This window comes from Malaclemys terrapin, chromosome 1 (genome assembly GCF_027887155.1).
Source record: "Malaclemys terrapin pileata isolate rMalTer1 chromosome 1, rMalTer1.hap1, whole genome shotgun sequence".
NCBI lineage: Eukaryota > Metazoa > Chordata > Testudines > Emydidae > Malaclemys > Malaclemys terrapin.
Window position 1 is genome coordinate 4469625 of NC_071505.1, and position 22857 is coordinate 4492481.

At 45.1% G+C, this 22857-nt stretch overlaps 1 protein-coding gene across 2 annotated transcripts in view; it reads left to right on the plus strand.

Annotated features, from left to right (window-relative positions):
• Positions 1–7310: 7310 nt before the first annotated feature.
• Positions 7311–22857, plus strand: part of CALU (calumenin) — a 34923-nt gene continuing 19376 nt past the window's right edge. For both annotated transcript variants that reach the window (XM_054011117.1, XM_054011189.1), the window contains exons 1-2: positions 7311–7385; positions 18110–18347. In XM_054011117.1, the coding sequence (XP_053867092.1) occupies positions 18127–18347 (221 nt within the window). In that variant the 5' untranslated portion in view covers positions 7311–7385; positions 18110–18126. The remainder of the gene's footprint in view (positions 7386–18109; positions 18348–22857) is intronic.

Consider the following 22857-nt stretch of genomic DNA (forward strand, 5'->3'; position numbering starts at 1 on the left):
GGGGGAGGTGCTGATCCGTGAGGCTGCCGGTGGGTGGGAGCGCTGGGAGCGGGTGGGGGGAGCTGCTGGGGGGCCGCTGACTTATTACTGTGGCTCTTTGGCAACGTACATTGGTAAATTCTGGCTCCTTCTCAGGCTCAGGTTGGCCACCCCTGCTCTATACTGTCTGTATTTCAAACTGGTGCTCTGCTTCTGGGTGACACCCCAGACAAGTTGGTGTTAGCTCTGCCTAGCCTGCTTGATGGCCCATTAAGGACCATCAGCTACACAACTGACCCATTGAGAGAAGGCAGATACCTCTTGTGACTCAGCAAGGCATGTAGGGTTAAGGTTAGGGTTAAAATAAAGAAAGCACAAGCCACACAGCAAAAGGACTATAAAAGGCATCATCATCATCTCCATCTTGTCTTCAATCCTGCTTCTTACCTCTGGAGGAACTGTGCTACAAAATGAAGCTCTGAACAATGGACTGACTGACCCATCCCAGGTGTGGATGTTCCAGAGACTTGATTTGAACCTGTAGTTTATTCCATTGCTGCTGCAAGCCTGAACCAAGAACTTTGCCATTACTGTATGGAATTGATTCCATTTAACCAATTCTAACTCTCATCTATATTTCTTTCTTTTTATGAATAAACCTTTAGATTTTAGATTCTAAAGGATTGGCAACAGTGTGATTTGTGGGTGATCTCACTTGTATATTGACCTGGGTCTGGGGCATGGTCCTTTGGGATTGGGAGAACCTTTTTTCTTTTACTGGGGTATTGGTTTTCATAAGCATTTGTCCCCATAGCGAGTGGCACTGGTGGTGATCCTGGGAAACTGGAGTGTCTAAAGCAGTGGTTCTCAAACATTTGTACTGGTGACCCCTTTCACATAGCAAGCCTCAGAGTGCGACCCCCCCTTATAAATTAAAAACACTTTTAAAAATATATTTAACACCATTATAAATGCTGGAGGCAAAGTGGGGTTTAGGGTGGAGGCTGACAGCTTGCGATCCCCATGTAATAACCTTGCAATCCCCTGAGGGGTCCCAACCCCCAGTTTGAGAACCCCTGGTCTAAGGCAATTGGTTGTATGACTTACAGTTAGCCAGTGGAGTGAGACCGAAGTCCTCTCTGTTTGGCTGGTTTGGTGCTTTAGAAGTGGAGAACCACCAGCTTGGGCTGAGACTGCCTGCATCCGAAGAAGTGGGCTGTAGTCCACGAAAGCTTATGCTCTAATAAATTTGTTAGTCTCTAAGGTGCCACAAGTACTCCTGTTCTTCTTTTTGCGGATACAGACTAACACGGCTGTTACTCTGAAACTGCTCTAAGCAATTTGTCCTGAATGGATACTCTCAATTGTATCCCACCAGAGGCAACATCGTTACACTAGGAGGGTGGTGAAGCACTTGAATGGGCTACCTAGGGCGGTTGTGGAATCTCCATCCTTAGAGGTTTTTAAGGCCCGGCTTGACAAAGCCCTGGCTGGGATGATTTAGTTGGGATTGGTCCTGCTTTGAGCAGGGGGTTGGACTAGATGACCTCCTAAGGTCTCTTCCAACCCTAATCTTCTATGATTTCTTTATACTCCACCATCTGTCTGGATCCACCTGTTCTTCTTCTAGGAGTGTCCCTGTGGGTGCTCCAATTTAGGTGTCTTGACACCCTGCACTTGTAATTGGTGATTTGTGGTAGTAGAGCCCAGTTGGGCCACGCACGCACAGTAGCCGTCTCACGCCACTCCGAGTGGTTACATAGCAGTGCATAGCCAACCGTCCACCCAGTTCCTTCCCTACCGTCTTTGGCTTGAGTCGGAGCAATCAGCAGTGCCCTCTCTTACTTCAGAAAAAATTGATAGTGGATTATTCATAGTGGTAATGTTAGCTTGGTTGTAATTAGCTTCCCTATCCCTTTGCCCGACTCTAATTTTTTCCCTTCTACTCCCCACCCCGCCTGTCTGACAGGCATACAGCCTTAGCCTCAATGTTTTCTCTAAGGGACCGACTCTGTCAGGCATGCCAGGCTCACCTGGTTTTAAACGCTGCCTGACCTGCAGAGTCTCCATACTGATCTCTGATGGACATACTCAGTGTGTCCGCTGCCTCGGCGAGAAGCACATTACTTAAAAGTGCCCACGTGGCAGAAAGCTAACAGCCAGGACAAGAAAAGCCAGGGATCCAACTGAAGCGGCTCATAATGGAGAAATCCCCCAGGCCAGCCTCCGACCCTGAGTCCAGGTCACCCCCTGGCCAACGGTCGCCAGTGGCAGCTTCTGACATGGGCTCTGCTCCAACAACGGCTGCCAAGGAGCCTGTTCCAAGGCTACAAAAAAGCGGTCGCAGACATCCCTGCACCAGGAATCGCCCAAAAGAAAGCGATCTCCTACTGAAAGATCTGCCCTGGTACTGACCGCACCGAGAGCACCGGACCATGAGGCACCAGGAATGTCCGACACTGAGGGTTCCCGATGAGCTAAAGACCCTATGCAGGTGAGCTCTAATGGCAGTTCACCCACTGAAGTGAAACCTGCCAACTCGGCACCCACGGAGCCGAAGATCTCAGCACCAAGTGGTATAATGGCACCACCTGCTGTACTTGTGCCACACAGCCATAAATGCTTGGCACCAGCAGTTTCAACTCATGCTCCCGCGTCATCCACCATGCCATCTCTGGCACCGAGCCTTACGGTACTGCAACAATTTATGAGGCATGCGCACCTGATAGTGGCTTCAACGCCGGAATCTCCTCTACATGGCACTGAGGGCACCCCATCCAGATCGATAAGAAGCCAGCTGACTACTCCCTGCAGCTCAGCCCCTACTATCTCCAGGGATGAGAAAGAAGAGGATGATGCAGCAATATACACTCCTTGCCACTCCCCACCCAAGCCAGGACCATCTCATCACCCACCACCCGCGGATATACGAGGATGGTATGGGCACCGCCCCCCCATACCATTCCCACCTAACTGGTCATACTGGGCTCCATGGGCAATGTACAGGGCCCAAAACCGCAGGCCCCCTAGCTTGTGTAGGTCCAGAACAGCCTGGTCCCCTTAACCAACTGTCCCGGCACCCTCAGAAACACAAGAGGAAAACACTGAGGAACCTGAGGACACAGCCAAGCATGACACTTCGCCGCCTACTCACCTCTCATCTTCGTCCGCAGATGAACCCATAATGCCACCACCCCCTACTATGGGGATGATTTCAAATCCTTTCAGGTTGCTGAATCCCTAGACATTTCAGTGGCACAGCTATCAGAATTCCAACATAAGTTCACGGACGTACTCCAGGCATCCCCATCGGCAAAGATAACCCTGCTGATAAATGATGCAACTATGGAGCCTGCAAAAATAATCTGGCAGCCTCCAGCTACTGCACCACCCTTGTGTAAGAGGTCTACAAAAAATATTATGTGCCAGCAAAAGGAGCTGAATTCTTATTCACATACCCCGCACCAAACTCCTTAGTGGTAAAGGCGGTCAATCAAAGGGGAAAATACCACCAGTCCTGAACAACCCTGTGAAACCCTGACACTCCAATATTCACGACTGTCACGTAATTAGGATATGTCTTATACAAAGTACGCCTTCTGAGGTGTCATTCTAAAAGTCTTGATCTGCTAGACAGTAATATCTCATTGGATTGTATGTGCTATCATCCTATATGAAGTTATGAAGTTTGTCTATGTATGTGTTGCTGAAACATGTCCTAAGGTTGAAAACACCCACAAGCAGCCTTTCAGGTACGACCGCAAAAAGGCCAAACAATGTTAATGGCTTATTGAGGCAATGCACACAAGCCCAAGGGTTACCCCAGGTACTGTGTACAATAGAAACCTCTCAGAGATAGCACTACACAGTGGGAACTGTTTGACCCAGGTCACAGCAAAAGAGCTTTCCAGCAAGTGGGGAGAAGATATAAATGAGGGAAAATTACATTATGGGGTGATCTCACTCTCCCTACAACACACCTGGAAACACCTGAGGAACAAAGACTGAACTGTGGGAAGGGGAAGTGATGGTCCCAGGCTAGAAGGATCTTTAGCCTGTGTATGAAAACCTGGGAAAACTAAGGCACCTTGTGCCTTAAGAATCTGCTAGATTGTTTATCACTCAGGATGAGAATTTGCTAATTTATATCCTACCTATCTAATGTGTTAAGCTGAGTTTGCGGTTTTTGTATATTTACTAAGGTAATCTGCTTTGTTCTGTTTGCGATCCCTTATTATCACTTAAAATTTACTTTTTGTAGTTAACCTTATTTTCTTATTTATACCAAAACCCAGTTTGTGCAACTCATAACTGGGGGGAAGGGGAGGGGCAAAAAGCTGTGCATAACTCCCTACGATTTTTATGAGTTTGCACTGTGCAGAACTCTCTATACAGCACAAGACAATATTATTTGGGTTTACACCCCGAAGGAGGTGAGCACGTGAGTGCTGGGCAATCCCCTAGCTGAGTCTCTCAGAGAGAGCTGATCGCAGGCTCTGTGTGATTCTATAGCTGGGTGTGTCTCTACCTGTGCGTGTGCTGGAAAGGGGCTTGAGAGCCGGTCACAGCAGCACAGAGTGAGGGAAACCCAGGCTGGTGGGACAGGAGGGCTCAGTGGGACCGCAGCACATCTGGTGGCACCCCGAAAAGGGTGGTCCAATCCATCACAGACCCCATATGATAAGGAATGCTAGACCTTTTCGGGCTGAAAGCTTATTCCTCAGCTACGCTTCAGTTCCACATAGTGAAATATGCTGCCCTGCTGGCCAAATATACGCACATTTTCCAAAATGTCAACTTTTATTGAAAATTTACCAGATGACAAAAAAGAACAGTATACAGCAAACATTTCTGAAGGGTCTCTCATCACCAGGATGGTCCTCCAGGCCTCCCTTGACTCTGCAGACACAGCAGCATGATCCATCAGAACATCCATGGTAGGGTGACCAGACGTCCCAATTTTATCAGGACTGTCCCAATATTTGCTTCTTTGTCCCGTGACCCGACCAATGTTTGATCAGGACACTGGACAAACAAGAAATTTTGTCCTCCCGGAGGGATTCTCACCCCCCCCCCCCCCGCTCCGTCTCCTCTTTCCCCCATTGGCTCCTTCCCCAAATCCCTGCTCTGGCCCTGTCTCTTCCCCAACCACCCAGCATTCCTCCTTCCTCCCAGGCTTGCAGCTGCATGGCGGCTGGATCCTGGAACTAGTGAGTCAGCTCCGGCACCCGGGTACCGGGCGGGCAGGCAAAGAGAGGCTGGCAAGGAAGGGAGGGAGACGGGGGGGGGGCTCAGCTCTGAGCCCCCCGCCGTGCCAGAGGGCTCCTGCCCGGCCCCTGGGCCGCTGCACACAGAGGGCCTGGGGCCGGGAGCGCAGCGCAGAGGCTGCTCCAGCCCTGCAGCCCGTGGGGCAGCGCGGAGAGGGCAGGGGCCGGGTGGGCGGCGCGGGCCGAATCCCTGCTGCTGCTGGGGAGCCCCGCGCCTCTCCCTCCCGCTCTCGGCTGCACTGCACTCCAGGGCTGTGGCTCCTTCCCGGCGGGATGCACCTCCCGCCCCCCTGGCCCACCCCAGGCACATGCTGGGAGGGAGGGGGGAGGGGAGGCACTCGGGGAAGAGACAGGGCCGGGATTTGGGGAGGGGTCCAATAGGGAGGGGTCTGAGACGGGGGCAGGGCCAGGGGGCGTGAGCACCCACCAGCCCCAATGGAAGTTGTCGCCTGTGATGACACTAAACTGGGAGGAGTGGTAGATACGCTGGAGGGTAGCGATAGCATACAGAGGGACCTAGACAAATTAGAGGATTGGGCCAAAAGAAACCTGATGAGGTTCAACAAGGACAAGTGCAGAGTCCTGCACTTAGGACGGAAGAATCCCATGCACTGCTACAGACTAGGGACCGAATGGCTAGGTAGCAGTTCTGCAGAAAAGGACCTAGGGGTCACAGTGGACGAGAAGCTGGATATGAGTCAACAGTGTGCTCTTGTTGCCAAGAAGGCTAACGGCATTTTGGGCTGTATTCGTAGGGGCATTGCCAGCAGATCGAGGGACGTGATCATCCCCCTCTATTTGACATTGGTGAGGCCTCATCTGGAATACTGTGTCCAGTTTTGGGCCCCACACTACAAGAAGGATGTGGAAAAATTGGAAAGAGTCCAGCGGAGGGCAACAAAAATGATTAGGGGTCTGGAGCACATGACTTATGAGGAGAGGCTGAGGGAACTGGGCTTGTTTAGTCTGCAGAAGAGAAGAATGAGGGGGGATTTGATAGCAGCCTTCAACTATCTGAAGCGGGGTTCCAAAGAGGATGGAGCTCGGCTGTTCTCAGTGGTGGCAGATGACAGAACAAGGAGCAATGGTCTCAAGTTGCAGTGGGGGAGGTCTAGGTTGGATATTTTCGCTAGGAGGGTGGTGAAGCACTGGAATGGGTCACCTAGGGAGGTTTTTAAGGCCCGGCTTGACAAAGCCCTGGCTGGGATGATTTAGTTGGGAATTGGTCCTGCTTTGAGCAGGGGGTTGGACTAGAACCTCTTGAGGTCCCTTCCCACCCTGAGATTCTGAGTGTAACTTCGAGATCTCGGCATCCCAGCCGCCTGGACGTCAGACTACAACAATGGCTCTGCGAAGCAGGGATGTCTCACAAACCCACGCGTGGGCGATGGATCCCGAATTCTCAAATCCGTAGTCAAACTACGGGGGCTCCCCACCATCGATCTATCTGCCACAGCTCAGGGGGCCGAACGCCCACCAGCCTGCTCCCCAGCGGCACTGGGACACCACGCCCGAGGTGATGCTCGCCTCAGAAAACGGGCGGCACCACAGAGATATGCATTGCCCCGACTCCACTCCTAAGGCGAGTCATTCACAGGAGGGGAGCAGGCAGGCGACCCCATGGAACAGGCCCTGAGAGCCCAGGGCGGCCTCGCTGCCCATTGACACGAGCGCCCCGCCCACTCAGACAACGGTCATGGCCTCCTCTTCCCGCCCTTTCTAACGGTCACTCCCTGCCCTCGCGCCGCCCTCATCCCTCTGCGCTCGTGGCAGCCCCAGCCCTCAGCCTCGGCGCCGACGCTTGCGCAGAGAAGAGACACCCCCCCCCCGGCGCCGGCGCGCGGGCGGAGGGACCAGGGAAGTCCCGAAGTGGGCGGACCCGCGAGCCGGCGCGCGCCTGAGGACGTGGCGCTTTCCAGCCAATCCAGGCGCAGTCGACGCAGCGCTTCGGGGCCGCCGCGCGGCGGGAGGGGAGGGGAAGCGGAAGCGGCGGCCAATCCGCGCCCCGCGCGTGGCGGCGAGGGAGGCGGGGGCGATTCCTGATTGGGCGGGCCTGGTGGGCGGGGCTGGCGCCGCTGTTTCCGGTCAGTGCGGCGAGCGGAGGGAGAGCGGAGCCGGAGCGGCGCCTGGCAGGAGAAGGTACCGGGGGGGCTTTGTCGGGCTCCGTCACCCGCTGGCGCCGGGGCCTGTCTCCCGCGACGGGAGGAGGGAGGTGACCGCCCTGGGCCGCGCTACGCCGGCCTGGGGGGCCTCGGGCTGAGTGAGGGGTCGCGCCCTTGTGCCTCGCCCCGCCCGGCCCTGGCGTGGCTCGCCCCCAGGCCGCCCGTCCGGGCCCCGACCCCGTGGAGCTGCCCCTGCGTGGCGCGGGTCGGGGGGGGGCAGCGGCCTCAGAACCACAGCGCCAGGGCCGCCGGTGGGGGAGGGGCTTTCGGGGCCCTGAGAGCGGGGGCTGCTGGCGTGAGACTTAATTCAACAAGCGCCTCCATTACCGACAAACCTCCTCTGTGTGTCGGCCCCGGGCGCTGCAGGGAGAACCCAGCACCGGCCCAGCTGGGGCAGACCAGGGGCCCAGCGAGCCCAGTATCCGCCTTCCCACAGCTGGTGCCAGGGGCTCAGAACAGGGCCGTTATTGAGTGGTCCTTCCCCTGTCGTCCAGGCCCAACTTCTGACAGATTTAGGGATCGGCTACAGGGGGGGAAATCTCCTTCCTTGGAGGTTTTTAAGGCCCGGCTTGACAAAGCCCTGGCTGGGATGATTTAGCTGGGAATTGGTCCTGCCTTGAGCAGGGGGTTGGACCAGATGACCTCTTGAGGTCCCTTCCAACCCTGATATTCTATGGCACCCTTAAGATTAGCCCTGCCCACCAGGCGCTTACCTGTGACTTGACTTGTGCTGCTTGTATGACTTAAAAGGGCCTGAAGTCTGTCACTACTTAAAAAAGCTCTTTAGACCTAGAATGTGACCCTGTGCGTGTATCTGGAATGGCCCCTGGCTCACTGGCTGGTCATTCATGCTGATTTATTGCATCACCCCTTGAGCGATTAAGAGGAGGTGCGCCACTTCAAAATTGAATCTTATTTCATAAAAAAACAGCATGTCTCATTGTTCGCTGAATGTTAACAGAAGAGCTAAATAAGGTTTCAAGCTGTTGAAATGTCAGCTGTGTGGGTGAATGAATGTTTTTTCATACACAGTAAATTGCTGTACTGTTTCTCACCATTACTCATACTGATGTTTACTAAAACTAAATAGAGTTTAGATACTGAGTTGATAAAAAACCTGTATAAATGCCTTTAAATAAATAATTTTGCATTTCTATGATACTTTCTCCCAGAGGATCTGTGAATTAACATACTAGCTACATGGGGGCATGTGAAGTAATCTCTCTAAAATAGTCATCTCTATGAAAACAGTTGGATACTACAGCTGTTTCTCCATGCCTCATGCTAAGGGTTGCTGCATTCTTTCCCCCTTGCCCAGCCTATACAGCAGTGACCTTTGCTGTAACCACCAGCTTTTGAAATGGAAAACTTCAAAGCCAGTAAATATTTTTTTTGTATTTGACTAGAGCAGTCGTTTGAGTAATGTCAAGCATTCCCTCTCTCCACCACCAGCCGAGTATGTATGTACTGCACCTCCTGATTTTCAACCAGGATCATGAGTAAAGACCTAGTGTTTCTATGTGACAAGACTGTCATGGGCTGTTTCCATGTCAATATTATTAAGACAAACTTGAGCATAATTTCAAGGTTTATTGAGCTGTGGTGTCCATGTTTTTTCTGTGTGCTGGAAGAGGGTTTTTTTTTTTAAATGTATTACTGTAGCACCTAGGAGTTCTAGTCAGAGGCCAGGACCCCCTTATACTAGGTGCCAAAGAGCCGTTCAGGTGTTGCACTGTTGTGAGTGACCTCTTGCTGCAAATGCTTATTTGCAAGAAAGGAATAACAGGAAATCAGCATTCAGAAGGCTGTAAACAAGTTAAAATTGCTATGAGCTTGTGTTGTTGCAAGTACAGATCTCTCGACTCCAAGCCATTAATTACCACTTCCTAGTGCTCCGTGATGAACCCCAGTACCCATTTATGCAGGTAGCTTAACAGAGAGTGGGCTGGTGTTGATTATAAACATACTGTTAGTTCATGGCTTGCTTATTGTGACTTAGTGGAAAAAACTTACATCAGTGAGGTAAATGGTGGCTTGCTTTTCCTATTGATTGTAACATAAGTTAGAGGGTCTTTAGATGTTGCAAAAGTTTTGTCATATTCTATAAACAGAACTGTTGATGACTTGCAGAAAACTTTCTCGTTAGTAATAACTTGACCTAAAGATTTTTCTCTTGTTTACAACATTGCATTGGAACAAAATCTCTGATCGTGGGTATGAGATTGTGTCAGAGAGTCTAATATTTGGATAGTGTGAAAATGATTCAGGGTGGATTTGATTTAAATCAAATTGATTTAAATCACTAGTCAGGAAGACTTGATTTAATCATGGTTTTCTACATAAAAGTACATTCTTTTGGTTGTTATAACCTTAATATATATTCTTCACAACTCGGAGATGTAGATTTCATTTGTAGAAGGTACACCCTATACATTTTTAAACAGTGATTTATTTTGAAAACTTTTCAGATTAGTTTTATAGCTATATCAGAAAAATGAGCGATTGTTTGGTTATTTCATTTACCAAAGGTAATTGAAGCAGATAGTTCACCTCCCAGTGACTTCATAAATATCTCCAATTTAACAGGTTAATCATTAATATTTGGAGAATTTTCTTGATATGCTGTATTAGGAGGAAAACATCACCAGACAGACATTTAAATTGTTTTATTTAATTAAAACAACATTAAGTATTAAGGATATTTTTGCTGTTGAAAAAAAAATCCAGGTTTTGTTAAAATATTATGTCCCTCACTTCTCACATTTATCTCCAGTCTTCTTCCCCTTGTCCAGATCTATTCCGCCCCCAACAATCTTCTGTTCATTGAACTTTTTGAAACTTTGCACTTTTAGAGACCGGTAAGGGATTGAGGCTGTGTACGCAAATTGGCAGAGGGACAATAGAGTTGAGGTCTGTTATTTCTCACCTCTATATATTATTTATTTATTTAAAAACATTTTTGCTGTCAACAAACATGTTACCTCTGGAGACCCAAATCCACAGTTTGAGAACTGCAAAACTAAGCATCTCTGATGGTCTCTTCTAGACTGAGCACTGAGTCCCATTGGATAGATAGAAAGATTAACCTAAATAATCTATACAGAAGCCCCTGGAACCCCATAAAATTGGGTCCCTAATCCATGAACTATTGGAACACATTTATAAAACTTTTCTTAAACATGACATGATGAATATATTGTCTCATACTATAGAATTAGAATTTATAATCCTTATTCCATGATGAGATATCTTTCAGCTATAATTAATCTTAATTAAAACATCTTTAGGTAGGTTTTTCCTCAAAAAGCATTTTATAAAAAAATCAATTTAAATAAAATCAATTTTTTTATTTAAAAAAAATCATTGATTTTTATCCACCCTAAAATGATTACGGTCCTGTCCATGCTACAACTTTACAGGTTAGAACCAACTAACTGTTTCAGAATGTCGTTTGTGTCCACATACAGCATGGATGAAACTCTGCAATTTTGGCATCTAGCAGCATCCTCCCTACCAGAAGACTAGTCTGACACGTGGTTGTCTTCCTGTAACCAGTTTTGCAAACCTGTGGTTTTTGCGGTTTTTTTTCTGGTGTGGATAGGACAGTGTTTGGTTTTGCAGGTTTCCCTTTACACTCTGGTATGTCCTAACACAGAGAGCTGGGAGTATTATCTACGTGAAATGTTCTGTGTGCATGTCATTGGAGTGCTCTGAGTTTTCCCAGAAAATGCTGATTAATATAAAAAGAAGAACAGGAGTACTTGTGGCACCTTAGAGACTAACAAATTTATTAGAGCATAAGCTTTCGTGGACTACAGCCCACTTCTTCGGATGCATATTCCATTCTATATGCATCCGAAGAAGTGGGCTGTAGTCCACGAAAGCTTATGCTCTAATAAATTTGTTAGTCTCTAAGGTGCCACAAGTACTCCTGTTCTTCTTTTTGCGGATACAGACTAACACGGCTGCTACTCTGAAACCTGATTAATATAGGGTAGGCTGCATCTGAGGGGTGGACTCATAGATGATTCTGGCATCTCTAAGGCAGAAAAACTTCAGTGGACACAATTCTGCTTCCGTCATTGTAACAGGGTTATATGAAACCATTACAAACTGGTTTCAAAACATAATTGTAATATGGAGACACCTTAATATGATGGTTACTCTCCACCTGAATACTGTGTTTGGTTCTGGTCATCCCAGCTCATAAGGTTCAGAGAAGGGCTATAAAATTGACTAGAAGCATGGAAAGACTTTTACATGAGGAGCAATTAAAAAGGTTAGGACAACTTAATTTAGAGAGTAGAAAAAATCATGGCATAAAACAGAGAAATATAAAAATGACGTAGCATAGAGAAAGTCATTTGGCTGTTCCTGCTTAATCATTCTCATAATACAAGAACACAGGGACATACAGCAAACAAAAAGCGACACATTTAAACCTTATAAAAGGAAATGCTTTTTCATGTGATGCTTAGTTAATCCATGGAATGAACTGAACAACAAGATACTGAGGTCAACAGCTTATGTTGTGAAACCTGAATTAGTATTTGTAAGGCATTTTGAGATATTTACAGGCAGAACTTTTTTTGTTTAAAGTAGTACAGTTATGTTCCTTGATTAAAATATCAAAACTTGAAATAACGAACAATAATGTTGCAATTGCAGCATGGTCCCTAAATTAAATCAAACAGAACAGTTGCCTACCCATCATAATTTTCATGTTTGATCGTCTAGCGGTGAGGAAGGAAATGCTTTTATGCATTTTGTTTTCCATACAGACATACGAAGTGCAGTTAAATTTGATCAGAAAGTAGGTTGGTTGCCTTTCTAAATCTTACCTTCTTTCTCTGTCTGCTCCTTGTTCTGTTAAGCAGGCTTGGTTTAAGGCATTTATAGGAAACACAAGATTTGCTACATGGGATTCAACCGGGGGTCCATCAAATCCTGTAACTTGGCTCTGGCAACAGCCAGATGCTTCAGCAGAAAGTAAAAGAGACCCTACAATGAATAGTTATGGAATAACCTATTCATAAAAGTTTCTTTCTTAACCTTGTTCATTTTGTGTTCGATTTAATGCCCTAAGCATAAGGGTTTACATTAATTAAGCAAAATCCCAACCCTTTTGCTGTGTAGCATACAGGGTTGATAAAAATTGATGATTTGTTTAAAAAAATCCTATTTTCTATTTAAATTGGATTTTTATAAAATTTAAATTAAATACAGGTTTATTTTTTAGAAACAAACCTATTTGCAATTGACAGCCTATGTTAAGGCTTAAACTTACCATATATTAAAATCATTTAAATTAAACACAAAAAATAGTATTAAGCAGTACATGTTTACCGCCAAGTTTTAAAGAAAGTCAGACCACTGAACTGATGGAAGTCAATGGCTGAAGCACCTGGAACCAGAGTTTGCTGAAGTGCTAAACCAGCTTCTGACAGCAGTAGCTTCTGCTACAGGTACAGAGAGAATATTTTCTTCATTTCAGTTTATTCAGCTAATTCAGTTCAGTTACTACTAGTTCCTTCAAAATTAAGAAACCAATTGAGAGTTGAAAAAGCAGGAAAGCTTGTTTTCTTCTTCCAATCTGTGAATAAAAACTAGGTGTGATAGGATGAGATCTACTAGTTCTGAAATTTTGAAGGACATGGTGACCAGAAGCCATTAGTTCAATTCACTACCTATAGATATTTCTTTGTTTCATAAATCAGTTGTCTTGCATTTAAAATTATTTTTGATTATTCTTTTCTCATGTATCCAGCACATTTAAGGTACTTAAATATTAAAAAATGCTGAGCTTGACACAAATCACAAGTAAAGAAATCAGTAAATAAGAAATACATCATTCACTATTTTCTAGCATAAAAATGTAAAAATTAAGAATCTGAATGTAAATTAAGCTATATAATTGCTTAAATAAACGTATAGCTGTAGTGTATTCTTCTGGTTAGCAAAAAGAAGCACCAAATTTAGCATAAAAATCTATATTTAATTGCAAATCAACATATTTTAATGGTTACTTACCAGTAAAATCAAACTTTCTTTAAGAAAATAATTGAAGTACAAATAAACGATTAAAACTAATTATTTAAATCAAGGTTTTCTGCTTGCTGATTTAAATCATGATTAAAATCAGTCACTCAGATCACTTTGGTTTAAATCAGTCTGTTCTGGTAACATAACTGTAGATGGTCGTATTATCCACAAATATCTAATTCTCTTGTAAACCTTCCTAAATCCCCAGGCTCAATGATACCTTGTGATAATGAAGTCAGATTAATTATGAATTGTGTGTGTATGCGAGGGCACAATTAGTTATTTGTAGCCTTTAGATTTCATTTAATGTCCCTTTGTTCCTGTATTATGAGTAATTAAATATGGGCTCCTCTTTTGCTTTCTCTTTACCATGCATTAAGCTGTATGTCCTCTGTAATATTCTTTTTATACATCTCTCTAAGCAAAACAGTCCAAATCTTTGAAGTCTCACTATACCTTTATTTTATTCTGGCACTCTGAGTACCTCCTGATTCTTCTAAATCTTCTCATAAATAAGAACCAGAATATGAAGACATACCATGATTGATATATAGGTGTTGTAATTTATAACCACTGTACGTCTAGCCTCAGTATCACAAGTTATAATGCGATCTGCTTTGAGACTGGCAACTCCAAATACAGAGCTCTTGCTTAATATGAATGGTGGAGCTCTTTGTCAGGGCTGCTTGTTCCACCTGTTTTAACTTCATATCCTCTGGGTGTGAATATTCGTTACATAGCAGGATTATCTTCATCTGATTCTTTCTTCTGTCATAATAACCTTTAATCTCTTCCACGGCCTGGGAAACCTACATCTGTGTTGAATGTGGCATTGAATCTCATACTAACAACTTCACGGTGATCCATGTGGCAAACAGACTGCACAAATCCATTGGCTATTATTCCTTACTGTGTTGTTTACATCAGCTTAAACTAATATTTGTAATGTGGTTATGCTCCACTTAAACAACAGAAATACTGTGACGTTACAAGAAGACTGTTCAAGTATTTATCTATTTAACTTTTCATACTTGTTTCACTTGCTTTTAAAGGATGGCAAACTTTCCTTGTTGTTGTTGGCTTTTTAACCCCTTGAAGTAGTTTAAACTAATGTGGGAGGCTTTTTTTATGATTGCTATTTCTATGAAATAGAACTTAGTTTTATAAAGCTCTTCTTGCGGGACTTTACTCTTTATGTAAACGTCTCCACTTGTACCATAGTGCGTGAATGTGAGTGCATATTGGGTATATGCATGTTACCTACTCATACTTCTAAATACAAGTTATGACTAATTCAATCAGATAATCAAAGGAAATATTTGTGTGGGAGATGGGAGAGACAATTGCTTATCTGGGGAAACTAGAATAGTTTACCCTTCATGAGTCCACTTTTACATAATATCTGAAAGATTTGGGGTGCGGGGAAGAGATGTGCATTTGTAATCCGATTCTAGGGTTTGAAGACTACTGAACTAACTGATCAGAATTCAAAATAAATAGTCTACAGTTGCTGTTACCTATTTGTATTGGATGTGTTGGGCTAAGGACAATTAGGACTATGATGGCTGTAAAAAGTTGAATCTTCTTACTGCATGAATCTAATAAATCAAACTTGAATATTTGAACTGTACCAAGTTAAACATTAGCCTTTAATGTGTATTTGCACAACTCACAAGCCATTCGTTGTCTTTTAATCCAGGCTGGGCATCGTTGTAGTACCTGTCTGCAATGTATCAGAGGGGTAGCCGTGTTAGTCTGGAACTGTAAAAAGCAACAGAGGGTCCTGTGGCACCTTAGAGACTAACAGATGTAGTGGAGCATAAGCTTTCGTGGGTGAATGCCCACTTCGTCAGATGCATGTAATGGGATTTCCATTCCACACGGCTAAATGCAGTGCCTTGCATGGTGTCAAGTGTCAGAGGGGTAGCCGTGTTAGTCTGGATCTGTAAAAAGCCTGTGCCACAGGACCCTCTGTTGCTAACACGGCTGGAATGGAAATCGCCATTACATGCATCTGATGAAGTGGGCATTCACCCACGAAAGCTTATGCTCCAATACATCTGTTAGTCTTAAAGGTGCCACAGGACCCTCTGTTGCTGTCTGCAATGTATAATTTCTAATTTGACTGCAACCTTCAACTTGATCACTTTTGGAAATAGCACCTATGTTTAATTTGGAGGCAGTAAAGTAGCATCGCGGTCAGGGATCGGCAACTTTTGGCACGCGGCCTGTCAGGGAAAGCCTCTGGCGGGCTGGGCTGGTTTGTTTCCCTGCAGCGTCTGCAGGTTCGGCCGATCGCAGTTCACCGTCCCAGGCCAACGGGGGCTGCGGGAAGCGGTGCAGGCCGAGGGATGTGCTGGCCGCCCTTCCTGCAGTCCCCGTTGGCCTGGGAAAGCGAGCCATGGCCAGTGGGAGCTGCGCTGGGCCAAACCTGCAGACGCTGCAGGTAAACAAACAGACCCGGCCTGCCAGGGGCTTTTCCTGGTGGGCTGCGTGCCAAAGGTTGCCGATCCCTGATCTAGATCAATGGTGTCAAACCATAAGGCTGTGTGGGCAGGATGTGTCTTACATGGAATGTTAAAATCCTAGATTCTGCAGAATTTTGTTTGAAAAACAGTTTCTAGCTCTCGTGGTTGCCAAATTTGCTTTGTGAATAGCCAGGTTGTCTTCCTGAGTCTGCCGATTGCCTGAAACAATTGTGCTCAGGTGTCCCTCCCTGTCCCTATTAATCTAACTGGTGTGTTAACTCTAAAGCTTATTGATACAATTTTAAATGTCATCATTAACTAATTTGTTTCTGATCATTGCAGATGACATAGGGAAAGAGTAGGAGTGAAACCATAGTGGGTGGATTTGGGAGTTACTTCAGTGAAGGAAATGCAGAAGGAAGAAAGGAGAAGCAATATAAAAACCCAGGAAGTGGGAGAGAATTAGAGAAAGGAGGTGGGGTTTGGGGAACAATGCTCCTAAAAGTGAGAGTTTTCCCATTGAGTGATGCTGAATACAAGAAGTTACTGAACAAAAAATGTTAGTTTTCTGTATTAACACTACATTCTACCATTAATCTTTGTGCAGACTTTACATTGACATCAGTAGGAATTCTGTTGTAGATCAAGAAGAGTATGTAGTCTTAAAGATTTCCCAAAACCACAGAAAACAATTTAAAGTGAAATTCAGCCCTCTGCACAGAATGAGTTTGACAGTGGTGAACTAAGTGTTTGTCTGGAGGGCTGTACATCTTTGGGGTTTTGTTTTTATTCAATATTGCTGCACCTCCGATAGAGGTGATACTAATATAATTCCTCACATTTGAAAGAAATAGAGCATCTTTTTAATAGGCGTTAAATATGGTGAATCATAGGATTAGATAGTATAACTTGATTGTGTTTTGATTTAGTCCTTAACACTGCAACTTTAAGGTAGTAATGTAGATTTTTGCTGCTGGTCCCCCAGGATTTATTAAGGGGGAAAAATGATGGGGAGAATATCCTAGTTCTGTGACCGACAGGACCCAGGTGACAAAGGCCAGCTGTTGCCTCTCTGTCATTAGTGCACTATGCATTTGTAGATTTATGGCTCAGCAACACCTAAAACTTAGATCAATCAAACTATGTTCCTCAGGGATGTGAAAAATTCACAACCCCCCCCCCTCCCTCCCTCCTCCCGAGATGTAGTTCTATCGACCTAAGCTCTGGTGTAAGTACCAAGAGGTCTACGGAATAGTTCTTCCATCAACCTAGCTATTGCCTCTGGGAAGGGTGGATTTACTACAGTGACCGAAAATAATTCTTCTGTTGCTGTAGTAAGTGTCTGTGCTGCAGTTGTGCCACTATAACACTTGTAGTGTAGAACATATACTTAAAAAGCAACCATTTACCAAAGGCTTAATATGTCTGTTTGTCTGGTAGGCGAAGGACCCAATCCTTAAATGGGATCCACTAATATTTAGACCCATTGACTTCAGTGGGATTCCTTATGTCTGCAAGACAATTGTATATCCTGCTGATGGGCATGATATAAAAACTTAAACAAAACCGAACAAACCTGTATGAGATAACTGTTAACCAAGACTTGTTAATTTTAAATATTAATAACTTTACAATTATTGACCCAACTGACTTCAAACTTGGCTCAAATTGTTTAGGTCTTATTGTGAGCTACAAAATAAGACAAGCTTATAAGAAATTGGCTGTAATTTAAAAGGCATGGACAATTGATATGAGCAAATCAGTTTTGAAGATTGCAGACTTAATTTGTGGTGTGTGCATGCATAACACACTTGTGTGCACCTGGAAACAGCAAAAAATTGTGCATGTTCAGTATGCAATTTTCAGACTCCCATAACTTCAAACAGATTCAGTTGTATTTTTTAAAGCATGTGAAGATACTAGTTGTGGACTTGACAACAAAGGTCTTGGAAGAGCCTTGCTGAAGGCAGATCTGCAGGGTGTTGTTGAGAGCTTCAGAGGGGGCCATATTGAAATGCAGTGGCTGCTTGTAATCTGTGGGTGAGTAAGGCAGAACAAAATGAAAAGTTGGGCAGAAATTCCGGGTGTCTGGATTCATCCATTCTTCATTATTAAACACAGAAAATTGAATCTGAATGAGTATCTTGGGAGAAGCAAACCCCTAAATGACTTTTCTGTTAATATACCAAAGGTTCATCTTGAATCGTCATGACCATTCAGCAGTTTCTTGTGTACCTATCCCTTTGTGCGGTCTGTGTCCTGACCAAACCCACGGACAAGAAGGACCGTGTTCACCATGACCCGCAACTCAGTGACAAAGTCCATGATGATGCACAGAACTTTGAGTACGACCATGATGCTTTCCTTGGTGCAGATGAGGCCAAAACCTTTGACCAGCTGACACCAGAGGAGAGCAAGGAGAGACTTGGGTAAGGAAATTAACTAGCTTTTTACTTCATGTGAGAGGAACTACCTCACACTTTTACTCATCTGGAATTTTGCAAAATAGTTTTCCCATTCTTTGAAGTGTAATCCTAAAACTCAAGTATATTGATATTTCTTCTGTAGCAGTTGACTGGTACAAATGTTCTAAATTTAAAACTATAAATGGGGTTCAAAAGTCAGTAGTGGCTCAAATGTGACTCGCAAGCCAAATGTAGCCTTGCGAAGTTATAGGTTGTCTACAGCACTTCTCATCTTTAATATGGAGCTGTTTCTTTATAGGTCTCATCATGCAATATGGTCTCGCCTCACATATCCAGTTAAAACATTGCATGCTGGGCTAAGTTCCCTCTAAGTTGTGTGGCCACGCAGCAGCTATTAAGATGCCTCTCCCCAACCCCAGACCTGCTGTGGCTGGCGGGAGAGGCGCCCCTTCCCCAGCTCCCAGCCCAGCCCCAGACCTGCCACGGCCAGTGGGGAGAGGCACCCCTGCCCTGATCCCCAACCCAGACCTGCTACAGCCGGAGGAGAGGCATCTGTCCCATGGCCCCAGCCCCGGAACTGCTGCAGCGGGGAGAGGTGCCTCCCCCCTTTCCCCCCAGGTGCTGCTGCAGGGAGAGGGAACTGGGGGAGTCCTCTCTCCCTGGCGCAGCCTGCACCCCAAACCCCTCATCCCTGGCCCTACCCCAGAGCCCGCACCCCAGCCAGAGCCCTCACCCCCCCCTCCCACTCCAACCCTCTGTCCCAGCCCTCATCCCTGGCCCCACCCCAGAGCTCTCACCTCCAGCCGGAGTCCTCACCTGCCCGCACCGCAACCCTCTGCCCCAGCCCTGAGCCTCCTCCCACATTCCGACCCCCTCGGGCCCACCCCCGCCACATGAATTTTGTTATGTGCCCCAGTATGGAGGTGGTGTGTCACATGCATCACCTCCATATTGGTTTACATAACAAAATTCATTCCGCACGCCTGTGGGGAAGAATTGGAGGGAACGCTGATGCTGGGCTTATAATATCCAAGAGCCTAGTGAGCTACAGATCGGTACAATGTCTAAATCAAAATCAATATCTTTGCTGTTTGCTCAACTCCATACAGTTGAAGGTAACTGGGTGCTGGCAAGCTGTCATTATTTGAACAAAGCTTGGCTTCTATCTTAAGGGAAAACTAAAACCCGCTGGCAGCGGCTGGGCTCTCTAGCCATATTAATTCCCATCTAGGAGGCAACTGCTGCACAAAAAACACACCCATTGGCACAAGCTAGTGAAAATAGCATACTTGTTAATTAACATTTGTCTTACTACTTTCACTCGAATTGGCTCCCATTGATAACGCCAGAATATGACCTTGAGAAGGATACAGTAAGAGCTGGGGCATAGCAGGGCACTCCCTTCTGTCCAAGTGTCACATAGCTGCACCTCTCACCACTGTGGCTTATATTTGGGTTTACACTTTGAAGCAGAAGCCTACCCAGCACTAAAAGCTGTTGTTGAAGTGGCTCTTGTGAGTGCCCCACCTATGACACCTCCACACACAGCCTTCCTAACTTGCCAGATGCTCTAATATAACATTTTTCAGCTTTATTTTAGGGACTATATCAAGTTAAAAACTGTAAAACTTACATAAATGTCTTTATGGTATTAACACTAAAATTATTACAACATAAACTGCTTTTTGCAATTTAGTTTTCACTTTGTGTTTTTTCCCTCAGCTTGGCAATTAAATTAGGCTAATCAATTTCACTTTTTAATTCTCATGCACAATTCTTGCATCATAAATGTAAGAAGGTGCTCTGTAAACAGACAAGACAGGCCTCCTGCCCCAAAATGCTTCTAAGTGACACACACAAAAGCAAATGCAGGACAATTGGTTTTTGAGACATTACTGAGGTGACGATATGTGCCCTATGCTTTGCACAAAGATGGAATGTTCATGTTGCAGGGACTGACTGGAGAAAGATTTAAGTCCAAATTAAACTAGTGATTGGCATTTTAAAAAAAAAAAAACTTTTCTGTAAGACTTTGCAAAGACTTCCTTTTTATAAAAGCCTGAATTTCAAGAATAAACTACCTGAGTGTGTCTATGTAAAATACTTGTTTTAGTTCTTTGAACTGGTGCCATTTTTGTTTGGAAAAACTAATACTTAGCACCCTTTTTGTAAGTTTCCTTGTTTTTAAAATCCTAGTATGACGTTATTGCACATTAGGTCACCTTCATTGTATTTTTCTTCTGTTCTCCATCTCAGTTCCTCCAGGTTCCTAAAGGAATCCTGATGGTAGGAACATAGGCATGGTCATATTGTATCAGCCAATGGTCCATTTAGAGAGACAAGGTGGGTGAGGTAATATCTGTTGTTGGGCCAACTTCTCTCTAATTTCCTGGGCCTGACAATTACGAGGCATTCAATGATCCATTTTAGTCTAGTTTTGTGTCCCTGTCACCAATACCATATGCTTCAGATGAAGGTATGTTTTCTTAAAAATTGACAGTTATATAGTAGCATGTCTATGGAGTAAGTTTTTCCTAACTTTAAAATATACACCCACAACCTCAAGTGCTTGTTACAATCATACTCTTTCAGGCTGAGGAAGATTAGATTAGAAGATTATTGAAACACTTAACTCAAAGGCAACGCCTGATCCCTATTGAAGGAGGGATCAGGGGTTGCCTTTGTTTGACATGAGAAAATGATTGCCTCCTGTCTGGAATTCATACGTTTCCTCTCTGTGGCACTCAGCCCAAGGAGCAAGAGACTGCCTTGGAAATCACACCTGGGTGTTCACTGTGCCAACCAACACTTTTTCATAACTTCCAAAGTGCTTGGCTCCCAGTGCTGCGGAGGCAGTGAATGACTGTTTTTTTTTTTTCAGAATGCAAGTTGCTCTTCATGCTTGTGTAACAAGCTTTTCTTGGGCTGTCAGTTGTAAAATTAAACCAGCTTGTTTGAATTGCTTTTGTGAAGAAAGTGTTCTAGTGGGACAGATCAAGAGGTGCATGAGCATGTGCGAGAGAAATGGGCGGCTCAGAAAACGGGTTACAGAATGCAGAGAGATGCAAGAGCTCCTCTTCTCAAGTTGCTTTGCTTTGCTCACCTTTAGGTTTCATCGTTGCTTTGCATTTTAATCGCACAGTTCTGCTAAGTTATTGGCTAGAAAAAGCCGGCGATGGGAAGAGTGGGGACGAGGGTAAAAATGTCCGAATGGGAATTGGAACCCACCCCTCCCTCTGACACGCCATTTCCCCTTGTTTTACATGTGAATGGCGCTTTCGTCGCTTTTCTTGAATCTGAACTGGGATTGTGCTTGGTCAGTCCTAACACACTACTAAAACTGATCCTTGTGGCTGGCATGTTTGTGTGTCTCTGCTGTTGAAAGAGCACAGCCTTCGGAGTCGAGAAGGTTCTTGCTCCAGAGCTTTTACAGCACTGCTTTTGGCTGTTCCCTGAAGTCACTGTCTTTCTGGTGATCCTCACATTGTCAACTGAACTGGCATTCACCCTGTGATGAGGGCCACATGAGGTCTAACATGCTGTTCTTAGAGACTCCACGGATGCATTTGGAACAGGTCCTTGTGCTCTGCCTGAGCGGAAAGTGAATGGAGTGTTGACTCCAGGAGCATTCCATAAGCTGCCAGACATGAGGCGATGAGGGGAGTGCTGAGGAAATGGGACCCTGATGAGGCCTGTCCTTCCCAGCAGGCAGGGCGTTAGAGTGGGAAAGAAAGGAATGTATCAGAGTTGTAAGGAATCACAAAAGAACTGAAGCATCGTGTCTTAATTGTGCTGTGATGCATTGCATTGTGCATCAATATGTGATGAAGCTGCATTTTCCTTATGGCTATGAAGAGTTCCATGACTCATGTTTTTAAAATATCCATGACTTCTGATTTGGGAGTCTTGCCCGTAGGTAACTGGATGTGGTATCAAATAATGGAACCATCTTTTCCCAAAGCCTTAATAGCTGCCCGAGTTAAAACTTATTCTACTGGGGAGGCTCAGAGCACAACTCTTGTAAACTAGGGCGACTGACTTGTCATGGACTCCAGTGGGGATGAACTAAAACTATTAGTAAAATGGTTGTAAACTATTACTGAAAAAGTAAGATTTTGATTCAAATATTGTATCAGATGTGTCTGACTTTTTCTGTAAAACCATGCTTTTTACCTTTTGTCCTGACAATCCTGTGACTTGGCATATCCTATCGCAAACCACTAGCCCTAGTGATGATGCAACATCCTTAGGCAAGTAGAACATCAGGGCATTATGCAGCTGCTGTTTTACAGCTCTCCGCAACTTCCTTCAGTGACTTCATTCTCAGACTCCTTAAGGCTGAGTGCCCCTGACAGGATGATTAAAAAATGATTCTAGGCTGGACCAATATTGCTGGAATTCTAGGAACCAACCAAATGGCACAAACCTGACAGTTAGACGCTCCAAAGTTTAGAGCTGAGTCCCACCCCCTCTTGGCTAAATTGCACTGTAAGCTGTTCGACAGCTTCATCTA